The sequence below is a fragment of the Rhincodon typus genome, chromosome 4 (assembly GCF_021869965.1).
Source record: "Rhincodon typus isolate 14 chromosome 4, sRhiTyp1.1, whole genome shotgun sequence".
In the NCBI taxonomy this organism is placed as follows: Eukaryota; Metazoa; Chordata; class Chondrichthyes; order Orectolobiformes; family Rhincodontidae; genus Rhincodon; species Rhincodon typus.
The window spans coordinates 38,126,089-38,145,312 of NC_063335.1; the positions used below are offsets into that span (position 1 = coordinate 38,126,089).

At 40.5% G+C, this 19,224-nt stretch overlaps 1 protein-coding gene across 4 annotated transcripts in view; it reads right to left on the reverse strand.

Moving 5' to 3' along the window:
- Positions 1 to 639: 639 nt before the first annotated feature.
- znf516 (zinc finger protein 516) overlaps positions 640 to 19,224 on the reverse strand; it is a 143,420-nt gene continuing 124,835 nt past the window's right edge. For 2 of the 4 annotated variants that reach the window (XM_020516632.2, XM_048596284.1), the window contains 2 exons: positions 18,615 to 18,650; positions 640 to 5,756 (listed from right to left, as the gene is read on the reverse strand). In XM_020516632.2, the coding sequence (XP_020372221.1) occupies positions 5,530 to 5,756; positions 18,615 to 18,650 (263 nt within the window). In that variant the 3' untranslated portion in view covers positions 640 to 5,529. The remainder of the gene's footprint in view (positions 5,757 to 18,614; positions 18,651 to 19,224) is intronic. The other 2 variants (XM_048596285.1, XM_020516640.2) reach the window with 2 other exon arrangements.

Below are 19,224 nucleotides of genomic sequence, written 5' to 3' on the forward strand. Positions count from 1 at the left end.
CACAAGACCTGGCCCACACTGATGCTCCTTCCCCTTAGCCTCTCCACCAACACTGCCACCAACAACTCTTCCAATGCTCCTTCCCTGCATTCCCATGGCAACCAGGCCTCACCTTCCCTCCTGCCCTGGAATGCCAGATCTTGGACTCTGAGGATTGCTTGCAGTCCCAGTCCTATCCACTCTAACCTCTGGCTTGACTAGAACTAGAGAGCTCCTGAGTGAGGAGTGAGTCAATTGGGTAACAGCCAGTATCAGCAGCGATGTGTTCACCTACACTTTGAAGGATGAGAAGGGAAAACTCCATCATCCATAAATCCTTGCCTCTGTTATATGGTAACCAATTTGCACGTTCCCACATATAGCAACCTGATACTGAACAGATCATTGGTGACGTTAATTAAGAGAGAAATATTGGCCTAGGACATTGGTGGGAACTCCTTTGTTCTTCTTTGAAGTTGCGCTGTTGGATCATTTACACCCAGCTGAGACGGCAGATAAAGCAATAGTTTAACTTGCCACTCCAAAGATCGCCATTTCACAAAGTCACCATTAGAATATCAGATCACTGTGGGAACGAGAAATGTATAAAATAGGGCAACAAGTGGATTATAGAAACTTTTAATATGGAACCAGACAAGGAAATGTTTACACACTATTAATCCAGAAAAGTGGAAAATTCAAGAATTAAAATTACACTAAATCAAAATGCATGGATTCAAAACGTATTTTTTTTAAAAAATGATAACGACAGAATAAATACCAAACATAAACAGCATTAAATATATGGATCTAACACTCCAATAAAATGATAGTAAAATAACATTGCAACACAATTCTGCAGGGAGAAAAAAGTAGCCTTTGTCATGCCATAAACTACTACTGGAATTAATTTACATAACTTACTGAAACTATTGAGATTAATAAAAGTTCTTAATAGAAGTTACAATCAAACCAGCAAAGGTGGGGAGCACAGGGGTGGAAGGAAAAAATATCAATCTCCTGAGCTTGATTCTTATGCTAAATGTGGATAAAATATCTTTTTCGCTGTCACCAAATATTTCTACCTTTAGTCAGACTTCACTCGGAATGGAATGTTGCATCATTACACTTGGTGCTCCACACAATACTAAATGCTACACTGAAAACAGAAAAACATAGATGGAAATATACAAAGCGTGGTAACCTAGAAAACAAAACATTAATGCATACAGTTTCTTAAAAAATAGTTCGAGGTATTAGTGATCAAGTTTTTGTTGATTTCTGGCCAGTCCTAATTTAATCACATGTATTTTTCCACGAGATTGGTCGTGGCAGTGTGCACAGGAATAGATGGCGAGGGGCATAAAGAAGATACTGCATGTTGGGCTTCTCACTTGTTTTGGATATTACTTTATGTACGGTTGATTGCTTTATAAGAGGGACGTAAAATGTAATAAGTGCTGGAACAAAACAAAATTACAATGAGAAGAAATGGAACACCTGAATATAATTCAAAACATAAATAAAAAGAAGCAGAAATGCATTGTGTGTGTGCATGTGTGTGCGTGTGTGTATGTGCGCGCGCGCGTGCATTTGTGCACGTGTGTGTATATTACTGAGCTCTTTGGGTTGAGAGGATTTACTCTCACATCCATCTCATTCACAAGGAGTTCCCACACTTCTGTACGATTCCACAGGATCTGTAGTGAATTTCCGAGTAGATAAGATGAAGCAGTGAACTAACTGATGTTTAAGAAAGCAAAAGAAGTTGATAAGATAGATAGAAACCTACTTCTCCTGGGGACAGTCCTGAACAAGGGGTCATAAACTCAACTTTAGGAGTTAGGCTGGTCAGAGGTGACATCAGGAAGCATCTCCACTCAAATGGTGATGAAAAACTGGAGCTCTTCACCCCAGAATGGTGTTGAGATTGGAGAATCAAACAGAAATTTCAAAACTGAAATTGACAAGGCTTCTGTTCAGCTAGAGCATTACCAAATGGAGTGAAGATACAGATCAGCCGTGATTTAATTGAGTTGCTGAACAGACAGGAGCAACTGAATAGCCTCCTCCTGATTCTATGTTCCTAGGTTTGTAGAACCTTAGAATGACCACTGCATAGCAGGCTATTCTGCACATCTTGTCTATGCTTGTTCTTTACTACAGCAACTCGCTGAGACCCCTCAATACAATAACCTACATTAATTTTTTTTCCGTTAGTTAATTATTCAACATTTTTTTGAAAACTTCAACTGAATCATCCTTCACAAAATTTTCCATCAGTGCATCCTTGATCCTAAACACGCGCTGTGAAAATGGCTTTTCCTTATGTTGCTTTGCTTCTTTTGCCAATCACCTTAATCACCATTCTTGATACACCAATGGCAACATTTTCTCACATAAGCCCTCACATGACTTTGAACATTTTTATAAATATCTTGTTTCCTCTAGGAACGGCCCCAGTTTCTCCAACTTCGCCACATAACTGAAGTTTACCATCCATGGAACTTTTTGTTGTGACTCCTTTCTGCAATCTCGCTCATGCCTGCACATCCTTTCTAAACTGTCATGCCCAGATTAGGACAAAATATTCCAGTTGAAGACCATGGCGCCCCTCACCTGAGGCATGGTGACCCTCAGGTCAAAGTGCCACCAGTTGTCTCTCTCTAATGAGAGAGCAGTCCTATAGTTCTCTCAGATGATGGCAACTTTACCTAAAGTAAACCTGTGCACAGTGGCGGACAACATTTAGGTAGTTTCCTAAAGAAATTGTTCGTAAGATTTTCATATTAATTTGGCCAAAGAAATCTGTATGTAATCTACATTACAGACTATGTTGGAACAATAATCTCCCACCACACTATTACCTCCAAGAACACAGTTAGCAGGAAGAATGATGGAGCCCAGGAAGAGGTTATTTGGCTCATCATGCCCAGCTCTTTGAAAGATCTACCCAATTACTTTCATTCCACTGCTCATTGTCCACAGTCCTGCAATATTTTCCTGCTTCAACTATTTACCAAGCGCCCTTCTGAAAGTTACTGCTGGACCTGCTTGCAACATCCTTTTAAAATAGTATATTCTAGAACATAACAGCTTCTTCTGTAAGACATTTCCCCATATCTTCCAAAAGAAGAAAGCTCTCTGGTAGTCATTAAGGTTTTGTTCAGAATGAGAGGTTCTGTAGTCGAACGTTTAAGATTTTTAGTTGCCGTGACATGCTAAGAAAATCATAACCCTGACTAGGAAAACTAGAATACAACATCACAGAGAGCTTGAAAATTTAGGACTGAGCCAGGATAAAATTTCTTCACTTAGAGGGTTGTGAATTTTTGGAAATCACTGCAGCAGGTAGCTGCGGATGCTCAAATAAAAGCAAAATGCTGATCTGCAGCAAATACAGATGCTGATCAGCAGGTCTGGCAGCATCTGGGGAGACAGAAACAAAGTTAATGTTTCGAGTTCCAAGATTCTTCTTCAGAACTGTGGATGCTCAGCAGTTAAATATATTTAAGACCGGGGTCAATAGAGTTTTAGGCCCTAAAGTAGTTAAGGGGCATGGGGATAAAGCAAGGAGGTGGAACTGAGGTCAGCAATGATCATTTTCAAAGACAGAGTAGATCCGATGGGCCAAATGGCCTGATGCAGTTCCTATTTCTTGTGTTAAGTTCATATATTAAAGGATAAATCATGAGAAATTACTTTAATTTGGACATCTTTATAAGCAAAGAAATGCTTTTCATTTTGCATGGGTAATTTTTGTGAAGAAGTGTGCCTAATCACTATTACTTTTGGACATGTGATGTCAGGGGTCAATTTTAAACTAACCTGCCCACTATTATTTTAATGAGATTAGGTACTAGGCTGGCTTGAATTGCACTCCACCTAATTTTAAACAGTATTAAGGGGTCAGGTCATAAAACCAACATTGCACACAAACCTCAGTTTTAAAATGGACAGCTTCAGTTAAAATGAACCAATACTCCCTAAAGATTGACAGTGAGAAACAGAACATTTCCTCATAGGTGCTTAACAAAACGGATGGAACAGAATCTTCAGAAACAGTCAGTAAAATTCTTGGAATCCAATGCAGGAGAAATAGGACTGGATTTATTCCATCTCCATAAAGCAGGAAATCTCAATGTCATACTTACAGTATTCATTGGAGCATGTGTAGCAAAATCGTTGCTCTCTTTACTGGTGTTCAGTCTTTCTATTCCATATTATGCATGGCATTAAATTGCATCCGAGAGAACTGTACTGGCACAGCAAACACATCACTGCTTGAGAAATTTTACAGACTCCTTAAGTTGTGATTGGCTGGTGCTTCATCTGTTACGCATGTAAGTAACTTCACTGCTTTCGCATACTCGCAATCATACATATGGTTCACGCATTCTTGATAATCAGCAGTCCTTAAATTTACTGTTAAAAGAGGAATTCTGAGCTTCTGTATTCACCTGTATTAAATCAAAATTCTCTATACTGTACACTGATGGCTTCTCCTTGCATCCTGTAATCCCAAATCACGCAAAAATCTCAAAAGTGGAGAACAGAATCCAGAACAGCCAAAATAGAAGAGGTAAAACAAGTCTTTTGAGTATAAAATAATACCAACAGGTTGCAATGTAAGAACAAAAACTCTTTGGGTAAGTAAAGTAACCTTGCAGGACAGTCCTGAGCATTAGAACAATGAGTTGATATTTCAGATCTTAGTGTTCAACTGATGACCATTGCGTTTGTTTTATCTCACAACAAGCCTAAACCCAGGACAGCTTTTCTTACCAGGATTTTTTACTTTTCCTCTGGCTTCTGTGTGTCAAACTTTGTTTTTGCAGTGAAAATAATGGTTTGTGTAAAATATCCTGAAAATTGGATGAACAAAGGATTATTCAAATTCAGTTTGTATTTGATATGTCATTAAAATCTTGTAAGAATGACGTCATGTTAACATTTAGTACCTTTCAGTGGATAGCAAGAATGCTTCCTGTTTACGTGGCCTGCCACACTGGCTTTTAATTTTTAACACAAATTGTTTTTGCCAAAAGCGTGTCATAAATTTCAAGAAAAACATCTGAATGTATCTTTGACCAATTTTGACCTTCTTTGTTTTGCAATAAGTTATAATGATATGGTGAGGGATAAATTGCACGTGTGTTTCTAACACTAGTATCTAGCATTAGACTCACGTTGTCCAGTTCAAAGCAATGGCTGAGTTTCCCAAAGTCCATCAACATCTAGAGAAAGACCAAAAAGCAGGACCATGTGTCTAAAATAATGAGGATTTAACCAGTCAAATCCTCAATGTGAATAATCAATATGCATTCTGAATGAACAACTTTTCAGCATTCCACTTGCAGACCAGTAGTCTGTTAAGCTGCAGTCATTCATCTTGAAAAAAAGAAGCAATCAACTTTTGGGTCACGTTAGCATTTAGAGATTGTTCCTGCACTCTCTGAGTCCTGAAGAGACAGCATCATTGTGACCCAAGTTCTGGCCCCACTGGAAGTGGAAGGAAATTTCCTGAAATTCGCAGACTAGGAACGGGTATCAATCCAGTACTGTTGTTCCTATAGTCTGGCGATCTGCTGAAAAATGACCAAACTGTTTATCCATTGCCTTGTAGAGATCAACATCACTCCGCGAAAGTCTGAACCGACGATCTGGATACTGGGTGTTGTCAAATGGCACATGATGAACACATTGTACGTGGGTTTTCAGATTTCCCTTCTGCGAGGCACTGTAAGGACAGTATCTGCATTGGAAAGGTCTCTCTGCTGAAGCACAGAATAGAAAACTGAATTAAGAGTCACAATTCCAAAAAAAAATTGCTTTTCACATGTTCATGTGTGCTTAGAACAGTTTCTGTTTTTATCTAGAATAAATCAGCAGCTTTTGTACAATATTCCTTCAAATGCCAAGATCCAAACTTGGCACTTAAAGCTTTCTGCATCATTATTTACCTCTCTTTTCCTTTAAGAAACATCTGAGGAACCCATCTCTTTGACCAAGCTTTTGGTCATCTGTCCTAACGTCTCTTCCCATGGCTTTACACCTAATGTTGTTTGTTTGCACACCTATGAAGCACTTTAGAGTGCTTTGTAATCTTAAATGTTCTATGTAAATACATGCTGCTATGGTAAATCAGCATGTGCTGAAGTATGAAATGTGACTGTTCATGTTTAATAGGCAGCAAATGCACAACATACATGAGAGTTTTAACATCTTATTGTTATTTATAGGTAGGCAATATAGAAATGCCTAGAAATACCTACTAAATTCTGAAGACAATATGGAATCATTACATTTACATAGATATTTTTACTTCTCCAAGTCACGTCTGCATTAGTTGTAGCTCAGTGGTAAGAGAGAAAACTTGAGAAGTTTTCAGTTCAATTGCCCTTCTGGGGCTTGAATGAAAATCAAATATTGAGGAAGTGTTGCACTGTTGGAGATGCTGATTGGATGAGCTAATAAACTGAGGGCCCACATGTCTGCTTGGGTGGATTAACAAGATCCAATGGCACTATTTTAAACAAGAGTAGGGGAGTTATTCCGAGATCCCCTGGCCAATGTTTATCTTTCTATTGAGATTACAAAAACAGGAAGTGCTGGAAAAACTCAGCACGTCTGGCAGCATTTGAACAGAGTTAAATTTCGAGTTCAACATGACTGTTCTTCAGAACTTCAGTTCCAAAGAAGTCTTTGGACACAAAATGTTAACTCAGTTTCTGTTTATCTCTCCACAGATGCTACCGGACCTGCACAATTCTCTAGCATTTTCTGTTTAATTTCAGATTATCAGCATCTGCAGTATTTTGCTTCTACTACCACAAAAACAGATGATCTGGTCATTGCACACGCCCCTTGCTCAAAAGCTGTTATATTCCTAACTTTTCCCAGTTCTGACAAAAGGTCACCAATACTGGGGCAGATTTTCCGCTGGCCACACAGCCATTATTCCAGTGTCTATGGACGTTACACATGGGGACCCTGCGGAATCCCCATGGTGGCAGGTTCTCAAGGAATTGCCTCGGAAATTGAAGATTCCACAGGACATTTCCAATATGCTTGGAATGTTTGAAAGTCTCCATTTAACTTGAAGACTTTGGAGGATTCCAAAGTAATTAAGTAAAATATCTGGCACCTCACCCTCCCAGCACTCTGACCTTATGTACTAATGGTTTTACAAAGAGGTGATTGGAATCTCCTCTCAGAAATCCAGAGCTTCCTTTTTTTATAGAAACATGGACCAGAGCAGCAAACTGCATGAGACTGCTACTCCTCAGAAAGTCCAGCCCGCTAACTCTACAGATTTGCTGAGTATTTCCAGCATTTTCTGTTCTTCCTCCAGTAATATTGGATAAATTAGGTTAAAATGTTCCTAATGCCCTCAATGGTTAAGTTTATTAACCTTTCAAGCTCAAAGAAAAGAAGGATTGCGCATCAGGAGCAAGAAAAGGTTCGAAGAATGGTTTGACTCTTCCTGCAATCATTCAGCATCACTGATCGTCTTGGTGCCAGAGTAATTTTCAACCAGAAACACTAATGGTCTGTTAGTGCAGTACAAACAGGGATCTACTTTTGGATGGAGATGAGAAAGAAAGGAAAAACAAATAGAGGCTTCCGGGGGGAGTTGGGAGGTTTGGGCCAGGAACAAATCACACTGTGTGGCTCACCATAACCCGTCCCCAGCTCTCTAGCTCTATCCCCCATTCATTCAACAGGAATCTCTGAATTTGCAGGTTTAACTTTGCTGTGATTACCCCACTTCGTCCCTGACCAAAGTCTATTGAACCACTGACAGATAAAATTTTTCTCATAGAGACTGCTTAAATGGTACCCCCAAATTCTCCATTCCCCAACAAGAGGAAATGTCTTCTCAGCATCTGCAGTGTTAAGCACCTCCCACTTGTGAATCTTAAATGTGTCAATGAAACCACCTCTCATTCTCCTAAATTCCAATTAATATCTTTATACACATTCTTTGTCTATTCTGGTAACTTTGCTATCTATTTGGCGATTTGCCCTCTGTCACTACACCACAGTTGTTCGACATTCTATCAGATAATATAAATTTATCTGCTTTAGATACACAGCAAATTTCAATTTTTTTTACTACTCTCTGTTCAGCATGTCTAATGATCTAGCCAATATCAAGGTATCATAATCTGACAGGAGTTGAAATCTTGAACATCGGCTCAGGTTAGGATTCAAACCCAAGTCTCCTAATACATAGTACAGCTGCCCAAACACTTTCCACTTGATCAATCAAAAAGCTGGTCACCGACATAATGCGATAAAAGAAAACATCAGAATAGGAATGTTCTCTAAATAACTTGTCTGTATTGCAGGGAGGTGTGCTTTTCTTTAGTAAAGAATGAAAGCCATAGATAGGTAAAAAGTCAATGCAGAATATAAATGCAAAGGTATGAAATCGGCAGAGTAATGAATGGGATTCAGAAGGATGGAGAATGTAGCCATTTGAGAATTTAGGTCACTAACTCTCTTGGTTCAATTACTCATATTCAGTATTGAAAGGTTCCATTGATCCTCAAGGACCAGGATTCAATCAACTCAAACAGAATCATTTTTACAAGCCATTTGATATTCTAATCAAATGAACAATTACCTCAAAAAGGAATTTGAAAAACGTTACCTTATCTTATGTAATCAGGATGATGGAATCTATACTGTTACAGAGCAATGGTATTACAAAGGAATCAACAAATGTACAGGGATGGAACAAACCATTTTAGCCCAACTGGTCAGCACTAGTGTTTCAATGAAAGGTCATTCATTCTGTTTCTCTCTCCACTGAGGCTCTTGATTTTTTCCAGCATGATCTGATTTTATTTCAGTTTTCCAACATCTGCAGTATTCTGCTTTTCAATTGAAGAATGCATTCTGGTCTCCAAATCTAGTGCTGACTAGATGGGCTAAAATGGTCTTTTCCATCCTTGTACCTTTGTCCAATCCTTTTAACACCATAGCTCCGTAACAGTAAAGATTCCATCATCCTTGTTCCAATGAAAGTTCATTGACTTGAAACACTAACTCCCTTTTCCCTTTCCATAGAGAATGGGATGAGGTAATGGTGGTGAATCACTGGATTAGTAATCTAGAGCTCCAGGATAGTCCTTGTGTAAATGAAGTTCCATTCTCAAACTGAGGATACCTTCCATCTGTTGTGTGGCACCATGCATTGTGCTAAATGGGACATATTTCAAACTGATATAATAACTGAAGATGGGGCATCCGTAAGATGCTGTGGACCACCAGCAAGAACATAGTTGTAGACAACCATAATCTCATGGTTTGGCATATCTCCCACTCTACCATTACCATTAAACTGGGACATCAATCCTGATTCAATGAAGAGTGCAGGAGGACATGCCAGGAGCAGCATCAGGCATTTCTGAAAAATGAGATGCTAACTCAGTGAAGCTATAATATAGGACTATTTGCATGACAAACAGTGGAAACAGCAAATAACAGACAGGCCTAAGGGATTCTACAACCAATGCATCAGATCTAAGCTCTGCAGCCCTGTCATATACAATTGTGAGTAGTAGCCCACAATTAAACAATTAAATGAGATGGAGGCTCCACAATATTCCCACCCTCAAATATGGGGGAGCCCAGCATATTAGAGCAAAAGACAAGGTTGAAGCATTTTCATTTGCAGCCAGAGAAGCCAAGTAGATGATTCATCTGAACTTCTTCCAGACACCTCCAGCATCACAGGTACCAGTCTTCATCAAATTTAGTTCTCTCCACGTAATGCCAAGAATTTGGTGAAGGCATTGGAAACTACAAAGGCTATAGACCCTAACAACGCTCTGTCAATAATACTGAAGAGTTGTTTTCCATAACTGGCTACACTGACACCTTGAACCAAGCTGTTCCCATACTGCTACAACATTGGCATCTAACCAACACATGAGCAAAATTGTCCATGTATGTCCTGTACACAAAATGGACAACAAATCCAATTCAGGCCTTGATATTTAATGGTGTTACTTTCATGGAAAGTTACTACCAATATACTAGGGTTAACCGCTGACTAGAAACTAAATTGGACCTCGTATATAAATAGTGTGGCTACAATCAGAGCCTAGAAATTCTGCTGCAAGTAACTCAGTCCCTGACTCCTCAAAACCTGCCCACTATCTGCAAGTCAGGAATGTGAGAGAACACTCCCCACTCCCCCACTCAAAAAGATTGACACTGTCTAGGAGAAAAACAACCTGCTTGACTAGCATCCCATTAACCACCTGCAATATTAACTTCCTCCACTAGCAACATTCAGTAGCAACAGTGGTGCACCACCTACAAGATGCACTACAATAACTCACTAAGGCTCCTCTGACAGCACCTTGCAAATGCGCGTCCTCTATCACCTAGTAAGATAAGGGCAGGACATACATGGGGATGCCATCATCTGAAAGATCCCTTCAAGCCACATGCCAATCTGACGTGGAATCCTGGAACTCCCTTCCCAACAGCATGGTGACATCCCTACACCCCAAGGACTGCAGTAGTTCAAAAAGATAGCTCACCCCCACTCTCTTCAGGCTTACTTGACGAAGCCCATATACAGTCATAGTCCAACAACATGGAAGCAGGCCCTTTGGTCCAATCAGTCCATGCCAAACATAATCTCAAACTCAACTAGTCCCACCTGCCTGCTCCTGGACTATATCCCTTCAAATCTTTCCTATTCATGTACTTATCCAAATGTCTTTTAAACATTGTAATTGTATCCATATCCACCACTTCCTCAGGAAGTTCATTCCTCTGTATAAAAAAATTGACCTTGTGTTTTTTTTAAAATCTCTCTCCTCTTACCTCTATGAATGACTCGAAAAAAGACTAACCTGCTGAGTACTTCCTGCATTTCCTTTTTTGTTATACAGATTTTATCTGTCGTTGTCTTCAGCAGTGCAATGGAAATATAGCTTTTTTGTCTCTTTATGAGGCAATCACTAACCTCTGGAGCCCTCTGACTAAAACTAGTGGCTACAAACATAAGTTAGTAACTAAAAAATCCATAAAGTGCATTCATAAAAATCTTCTTTGCCCAAAGAGTTATGAAAATGTGGTACTCATTACTGCAGGGAGTGGGTGAACTGCATTATATTGATATTTTAAAGGGAAACTAGATCAACATGAGGGAAGAAGAAGTGGAAGGATATAAAGAAAGACTTGCATTTCTACAACATCTTTCATGACAATAATAACAAATTTTGAAGTATAATTACTGCAACAATGTAGCAACATCCCATGAGTAAGTAAAAAAACAGAACCCAATTTGCACACCGCAAGCTTCCACAAACAGCAAATCTGTGACAGTGATCACTGATCTGTTTTAATGATGCTAATTCATGGATAAATATTGGCAGAACAGAACTCTTTTGTTACTCTTCAATACAACGCTTCAATATAATCTGTGGAATTCTTTACCACAGTGGGCTGTCGAGGCTGGGTCATTGAGCATATTCTGGGCTGAGATAGACAGATTTTTAATCAGTAAGGGAATCAAGGGTTATGGCGAAAAGGCAGGAAAGTGGAGTTGAGGATTATCAGATTAGCCAGAATCTCATTAAATAGCAGAGCGAACTAGGCTGAATGGCCTACTTCTGCTCCTATGTTTGATGATCTTATTGTCTCAAACTGCAGTTTATGTTCATGTGAAAGCTGTTCAAACACAAGATTGACAGTGTTTGTTGGAGAGGAGTGTTAGGAGGATAAATAGCAGCAGAGTAGGTGGGTTGAATGGCCTGTTTTGGTGATGCAGATCCTTTGTAATTCAACATCATACGTGGTTTATACTGGACATAATGGGGCTTTACTATTGGCTCCAACAGCAAGCTATTTTCCTTTTCCTTTCCAGATCGAACGTTTGTTGATGGGACATTTACACCTGATACCATATTTATGTAAAACTACTGCTGCACTACAGCTATCACAAAAATAAGCTTCTACAATGGAAGTGAAAATCACAGTATTACAAGCCCAGCAACCTTTGTGCTGTTGCGTTCATGAATAGCTTTCCACTGGTACTGATTCATATCACTATAAGAAAATATCTCACAGGAAGATGTTTTCTGTCCATCAAAGCTTAATAAAATGTCACCCGAACATTAACAATCTCAAGTCAGGAAGCAAATTCAAATATCCAATTGCAATGGTACTATGAAGAATCATTGCCATGCCACCTCATTAGAATAATCATTGGTCTTATGCTGAGATTTTAATGACACTGTTCATGTTTTTCATTTTTGTCGATGGACAGGGCATACTGAAAAGATACTTAGGTGGGAACATTGAATTCTGTAGCTTCATTAAAGTGGACTGTGTGGTTGCAGATGTAAAAATAAAAAGTTTCATTGATACGATGCCTTTAACAGAGCAACACATCCACAAGACCATCATTAATCAAATATTAGCAGTGGGCCCATGAAAGATATCAATATTGCTTGGTGAAAGAGGTAAGGTATAAGGAGCACCTTAACGGAGGAGAGGGAGGTTGAGTGCTTTAAGGTGAGAAATTCCAGAGCTCAAGGCCCGGACAATCAAAGGCACAGTCTCCAACGGCAGAACAATTAAGTTGTTATATGTGCAAGAGGCCAGGAGTGGGGGCATGCAGAGATATCAAAGGATAGTGGAGTTTAGAGGGGATTACCAAGATACAGTGGGCCATGACCATGCAGGGATTTGAAAGGAAGAATGAAAATTGTTAAGCTAGGTCATTGCATGGCCATTAGCCAATGGAGTTCAATGAGAAAGTGAAGATAGATGAACTGTACTTGGCACAAGTTATGGACTGCAGAGTTTTGGATCAGCTCAAATAGGCTGGATGACGATTAAGGATGGGAATAACAGCTGGTAAAGCAGAAAATGACTGCAGGAAAGTCCTTGCTAAGAACATAAAAATTGACAGCTTGTGGAAGGTCACAGGGTCCATTAATTGTGCACCTCACCTCATGACGGCTAGGCCATCATTGCTAACCACTTCTTCCCAAGCTTTTGCTGTCAGCTCAGCTCCTGCGAAAGGTCAACAAAAAGGGGGAAGTATAAAACAAAATAAAGGGCCATTAAGAGACAAAGTACACTGGAAAATTCCCAGCCCTTTAAATGATCAAAACCAGCATAGAAAAGAACATAAATATGGGAAAAAAGATTAGTTACAAAAAATATTAAATGCAATATGAGCCACGACTAAAAGGTCAAGGCAACTTTCCACAGCAAAATATTGTGAAAGCTGAAAATTAGAAATAAAGACAAAAATGCTGCAAACAATCAGGCAGCATCTACTGTGAGAGAAACAGATAACATTTCAGGATTGATCTTTCAACAAACTGGAAACACGTTTTAAGCAAAAATATATTTAACTGAGCTTCACTGTTGGTTGTAGCACTTTGGCCTCGATTTTCCAACCAGGATTGAAAACCTTAATCCTGATCCCGACTGGATTTTAAAAAAATACAAACAACTTTGTAGGAGTTTTCTCTTTGAATGTCCGGCCCAGGAGCCTCCCCAGTTCTAGCAGTCAGGTCCAGAGCAGGAATCCACACAGTCAGCATGGAGTGGTTAAATCCACATTCCTTTTAGATGATAATTCCAGGATTGAAGGCTCCTGAAGCTACTTTCATAGCGACTGACAGAAGGAAAGTGTGTATGATAAGTGAAGGGATTGGCATACCAGGTGGTTAAGGGTTAGGGTGTTGAGTGGGTCAGGGAGTAGAGGGCCAGATGGATGAGGGGTTGTAATGCCAGTTGGGTGAGTAGATAGGGTGGTAGGTATGTTGGTTGAGTGCTTAGGGTAGCGGGGGGGGGGAAGGGGGTTAATACATCCACCAGGTCCTGGTGGACAGGGTGGTACAGTGAAGACCACAACGCCGGACCCTGGTCTGGGTTTGCCACTTGAGTCAGTGCAGTGTCAACTTACTGGGCGAACACCCAGTGAAGTGGGGAGAAGATCTTCTTCATTCCACCAGCATAAGTGCCATCTGCTTCTCACTGCCACCTTACCCTTAGCTATCACTGCAAACGCATCCCCTCCCATCAAAGCCCACGCTCTGCCACTCTCATTATTGCTGGCAACATCTTCCCTCACTCACTTGTATCTAGCCCAAACCCCACACCACGAACCCTCCACCATGCCCTCTGCACTGCCTACTCACTCAATCACTGACCTCCCCTACTTTCTCCCCAACTTGCACCAGCAGTAACAGCTGTGCCACACACTATTATCTCACACAATCCCTCTCTCATTGCAGGAGAAAATGGCCCACAATAAGGCAGGAAGAGCCAAGATGGGTGGTGGGGTGCCCAACACAGCTCCTTACAATCTCCTTCCCCTACGAGGTGGGGGCTGGGGGGGGGGGGAGCTGACCCTGACCTCTTCAAGCTGACTGACTGACCCCTGAACTGATATCAGAGATTCTCAACTTACTGTGCCAGCAGCCCCTGACTGAAAGGTGTCTGCCTTGACTTGATGGAGAAATGCTCCTCTTAGACTCTGAGACATTGCTGCTTGCTTGAAGCATGTGGAGTGTGTCTGCTGCATATTGCAGCCGGCACACGCTCCAAATGTGATATTGACGTAGCACGGTGATGTAGAGAGACATTTCCAGCTCCTTGACCAAGACATGCTGCCTGGTTTTGGGTCTGTGCTAAACAACAAGGCAAGACCAAAGTACAGTGAAAATTTAAAGTGTGGCTGAGGGTACAAAGCTCTAAAAGACAAAGCAAAGTAGAGATGTCATGAGCACCCCAAGAGGTGCAAAGTGAGCGAGTGGTAAGAGAGTTCAGACTGTCAACAGTCCTGAGATCCTAGTCCAGTCCATGAGCTAGATGCCTGTGCCCTCCAAAGTGCAGCATGGCTCTGCAGAAGCATATTGTAAATGGACAGCAAATGGGACATGATGATGCAAAGACGCTGGCACATTTTAATTGTCAACATCTGTGGGTATGAGACACATTCCATCTAAGTTTCTTTTCTCCTGCATGGACCTCCAAGGTCCATATATGGCATCAACGACTGGACTTGGGAATCAGTGCTGGGAAATGCATCATCACTGACAGGCACGCTCAGACACTCGGAGTGGGTGCGCCATGGGGTAGCTTAAGAGGGAACATTGCACATGGAGTGCATGTAGCTGTTCCCGGAACTGTTCCCATGGAGCTTGCACAGAGACGTTGTGCAAGTGGTGTCACCTGGTACTCACTCTGGCTTTCATGTTGGGAATCCTCGACATCTGGTTTCAATCAGGCAGGTGGAAGAAATATTAGTGTGCTTATTAATGAGGTGAGATAAACTAATAATGAGCGTGTTAATGAATGATAATCTCTACTAAAGGGCTTCTTGCCACTTACTAGCAAGGATTTGGTTTCAACATCTAGGACTTGATTGGGAAAAGCAACATGTTTGTCTTGACATTGAGAAGGGCCTCAATCAATATTTCCCATGATTCTCCCAAATTTCTCACCATAGCTTACATGATTCAGGGCCTGGGAAGATCCTGCCCAACATCTCCTAACTGAGAGCTGGGAGCTTTTCAGGGGCTTCCAGATGCCAGGTATTTGACCAATGGAAGTTTCAACTTCCTGGGCAATTTGTGCAGAGTTAGCTGTGGAATTTGCATGGTCCCAATGTGCAGCTCCCACGGAAAACCTGGACCATTGCATCATATTGCACCATGGAATTTTCCTTCTCTTTTACAAAGAAATTGAAAGTTTGGAAATGGGTAATTCAGCCAATGGGGTCCACGCTGTTGTTTATGCTTCACCCCCAACCCCTGCAGACTCTCAAAGCTAACCCTCCATCCACCAGTATGTCCACTTGCTGCGATCTCCCAGCCAAACCCATGAGTCCAGGCTGCATGACGCTTCTTAGTCTGTCGTCCCAGCCTTGATCACCAAAGAAGGCGGCCAATTTCTGGGCAGATCACCCAGGCAGGACTCTCTCTCAGATGGGGGCTGAAGTTTAACTCTGAGATGATTAAGGCTTCTCTGAGTGCACTATGGCTGCAGGACCTCTGGATTAGTGGGGTCAAGGTGACTTTTCTGTCAGTGGGACGGAGAAGGCATCATCCCATCAAAACCAACCCTATGTGACTTCCTCTTATCACAATGACTTTTGTCTGTATTTAAATTCACTTTTGCAGCATGCATGCTTTATTCAATTTACTTCTGGTCCATCCACTGTGAGAACAGGGACAAGTGTAATAATAGGTGATTTTGCTTGCAAATGGCTCTTCATGTGTAAATGTGTGCATGTGGTAAGAGGCTGTATTCAATTTATCCATTACAGGTATACAATATACAGCTAGTGATACAGATTCAATGACATTCTTGTATGTAGGACTGTGAGCCTCTGTTTTCTTTCTACTTAATGTCTAAGAGTGGAAGTCAGGGTTGCTGTACCAAGATGAAAGTCTCCACTAAGTACTGCATAGATTTATGCTTCTCTGCAGAACGAACAAAACGAAGGACACTAAGATCAGTCACTACATCTTCAGAAAGATGTTCTCTCTCTTCTCTTCAGCTTGGGTTCATGCCAATGTCATGGAGATCCTTTACCACTCACCCCACCCCCACTAAACACAGCAGATCTTTGAACTTGATAGAGCAAAACTGTTAACAATTCACAGTTTTTCTTAAAATGAAAACATTTCTATCGTGGCAGTTGCTAAAAATAGTCTATCTATGGGGGCAATCATTTTTGCAGCAAAATTAAAATAGATTTTCTGCTAGACTGTAGAGAAACAGGAGCAAATTCAGAATTGAATCTGGCTGTTTCTAATTGAAGCGGCATGTACAACACACAAAAGCCCATCTATCCATCCTTGCAGTTACTTTCTGCATTTAAAATTCTCAAATTATATTAATATCAAAGCAAGAAATGAATGTCACGGTGAAAACTGAATACTTTGGAGTCATCAAATCACTGTACTTTAAAAGTAAAAGGGCTAAAGACTTTAAAATCATAAATATTAACAAGAACAGGGAAGTTCATTTACAGCCAATCTAATATGACAAATGGTCATATTCCTATTAGCTAAATTGTATATTCAACACACGGATTACTTTAAAGTGAAGAAAATTGAAAATTCTTCCTTTCTTAAAATCTGAATTTCCTGTAGTAAATCAGTACATGTTTCTGCGGGTTTTTTTTGCAAATTTAAATCACTCACAGCATGCAGACATACAATTCCAGAGGGAACAACTTATCATAAAGTATAATTTCAAAGGTCTGAGATTATCAGTGTTTGATAACAAGACAGACTTGTCTCAAACTTTTTAAAGTTATTAATAATTAAATTACTACTATTGCTTGTTGGCTGGTATGGAAACAATAAATTGTTTTCGCAGCCATGGCAGTTGAACAGAATACCTTACTGCATCTTGGATATATCACAAGAAGCTTCCTTAAGCACCACTGCTAAATGCAGTAACTACATTTCTACAGCACTGTTCACAATCTCAGGAAGTCTCAAAGCGCTTTCCAGTCACTGAAGCACTTTTGAAGTGTAGTCATTGTTGTAACATATGAAAAAAACATGGTAGTAGATTTATGCACAGCAAGGTCCCATAAATGACACTGTGATAGTGACCAAATGATCTGGTTTTTAGTTGATGTTGGTTGAGGATTGATGATGACCAGGACACTGGGGAGAATTTGCCCTGCTCTTCAGCACCAATGATATCTTTTCTATTCACGTGAGAGGGCAGACAGTGTCTTGGGTTAATGCCTGATTCCCTCATTAATGTACTGACCTAGATTACAGCTAGCAAATCTCTGGAGTGGGACTTGAACTCATGACCTCCAGACTTAAAGGCACAAGTGCTACCCACTGAACTGTGACTGAGGCACATATGTCTGTAAGCAGTTATCAATCTATAAGAGGTCATTAGCTCAGTGTCCTTCGACAAACTCCAGATTTTAAGTCTTCAGATCTACAGCACCGAGGATAAATAATGCAGTGATAAACGAACAACATCATCTATAGGGTAATGAGCAGAAGGGATTTGTCACCAGCCTGTGTCCCATTGATTAGAACTGACACCACAGGAAAGGTGAGTGATTATCAAAGTGTAAAATACATGAACAATTCATTGCTGATGAATGACAACATCAATTCAAAAAGACCAACATCGATCAGGCAATTATGATGCTACCAAGGCAGTCTCAATTTCCAAGAATCACCTTCCCATCATCATTGCTGTTGCTCTAGAACTTTGGTAATGATCTAATGAAGTCATTGTTGTATACCGTGGTAAGATAAATCATCAAATGGGCCTGAATGCCTCTTAAATGCCCTTTTTCATACAAGGGAGGATAGCAAGTAGTGTTAACTGTAAGCAGTTCACTTGTGAATCAGCCCAAATAAGTTTTACCCACAAAATAACCAGATAAAATTATTCTATGACTGATTCAAATCCGAATATGTTTTGGATGATGGGAAATGGAAGTTCAATTAGTTTGGCAGCTGTTTTCTCAAAGATTGCGTGGAAAAATATGGTTGGGCCAAGGGTCTCTTCTGTATTATATGATTCTATGACTCGATAAATAATTCTAGCTCAAAAGGTTAAGTGCACTAGCACTGGTGAAATACACCACTTGCCTGTTGCCACTTGAGGACTGCAGAAGGACTTTTGCACTGAAACAAAAAAAACAAGCGTTAATATGTTTTAGTTTATATGGAGAATACTGTATGTTTCATGTTATTACATGTCTTTCAAGTTGTGATTTACGAACAGTCACCGTAGAAAGGGGAGGTGATGGCCTGGTGGTAATATGGCTGTACTGTTAATCCAGAGATAGTAAGAACTGCCAATGCTGGAGTCAGAGATAACACAGTGTGGAGCTGGAGGAGCACAACAGGCAGCTTTCCTGCTCTCTGATGCTGCCTGGCCTGCTGTGCTTCTCCAGCTCCACACTGTGTTAATCCAAACCCCCAGATAACATTCTGGGGACTCAAGTTTGAATCTCGTTGCGGCAGATGTTGGAATTTGAATTCAATAAGTATCTGGAATTAAGAATCTAATGATGACCGTGAATCCATTGTCAATCGTTGGTAAAAACCGATTTGGTTCACTAATGTCGTTTAGGGAAGGAAACTGCCATCCTTACCTGGTCTGGCCTACATGTGACTCCAGACCCACAGCAATGTGATTGACTCGTACCTGCTCTCTGGGCAATTAGGGACAGGCAATAAATGCTACCTGGCCAGC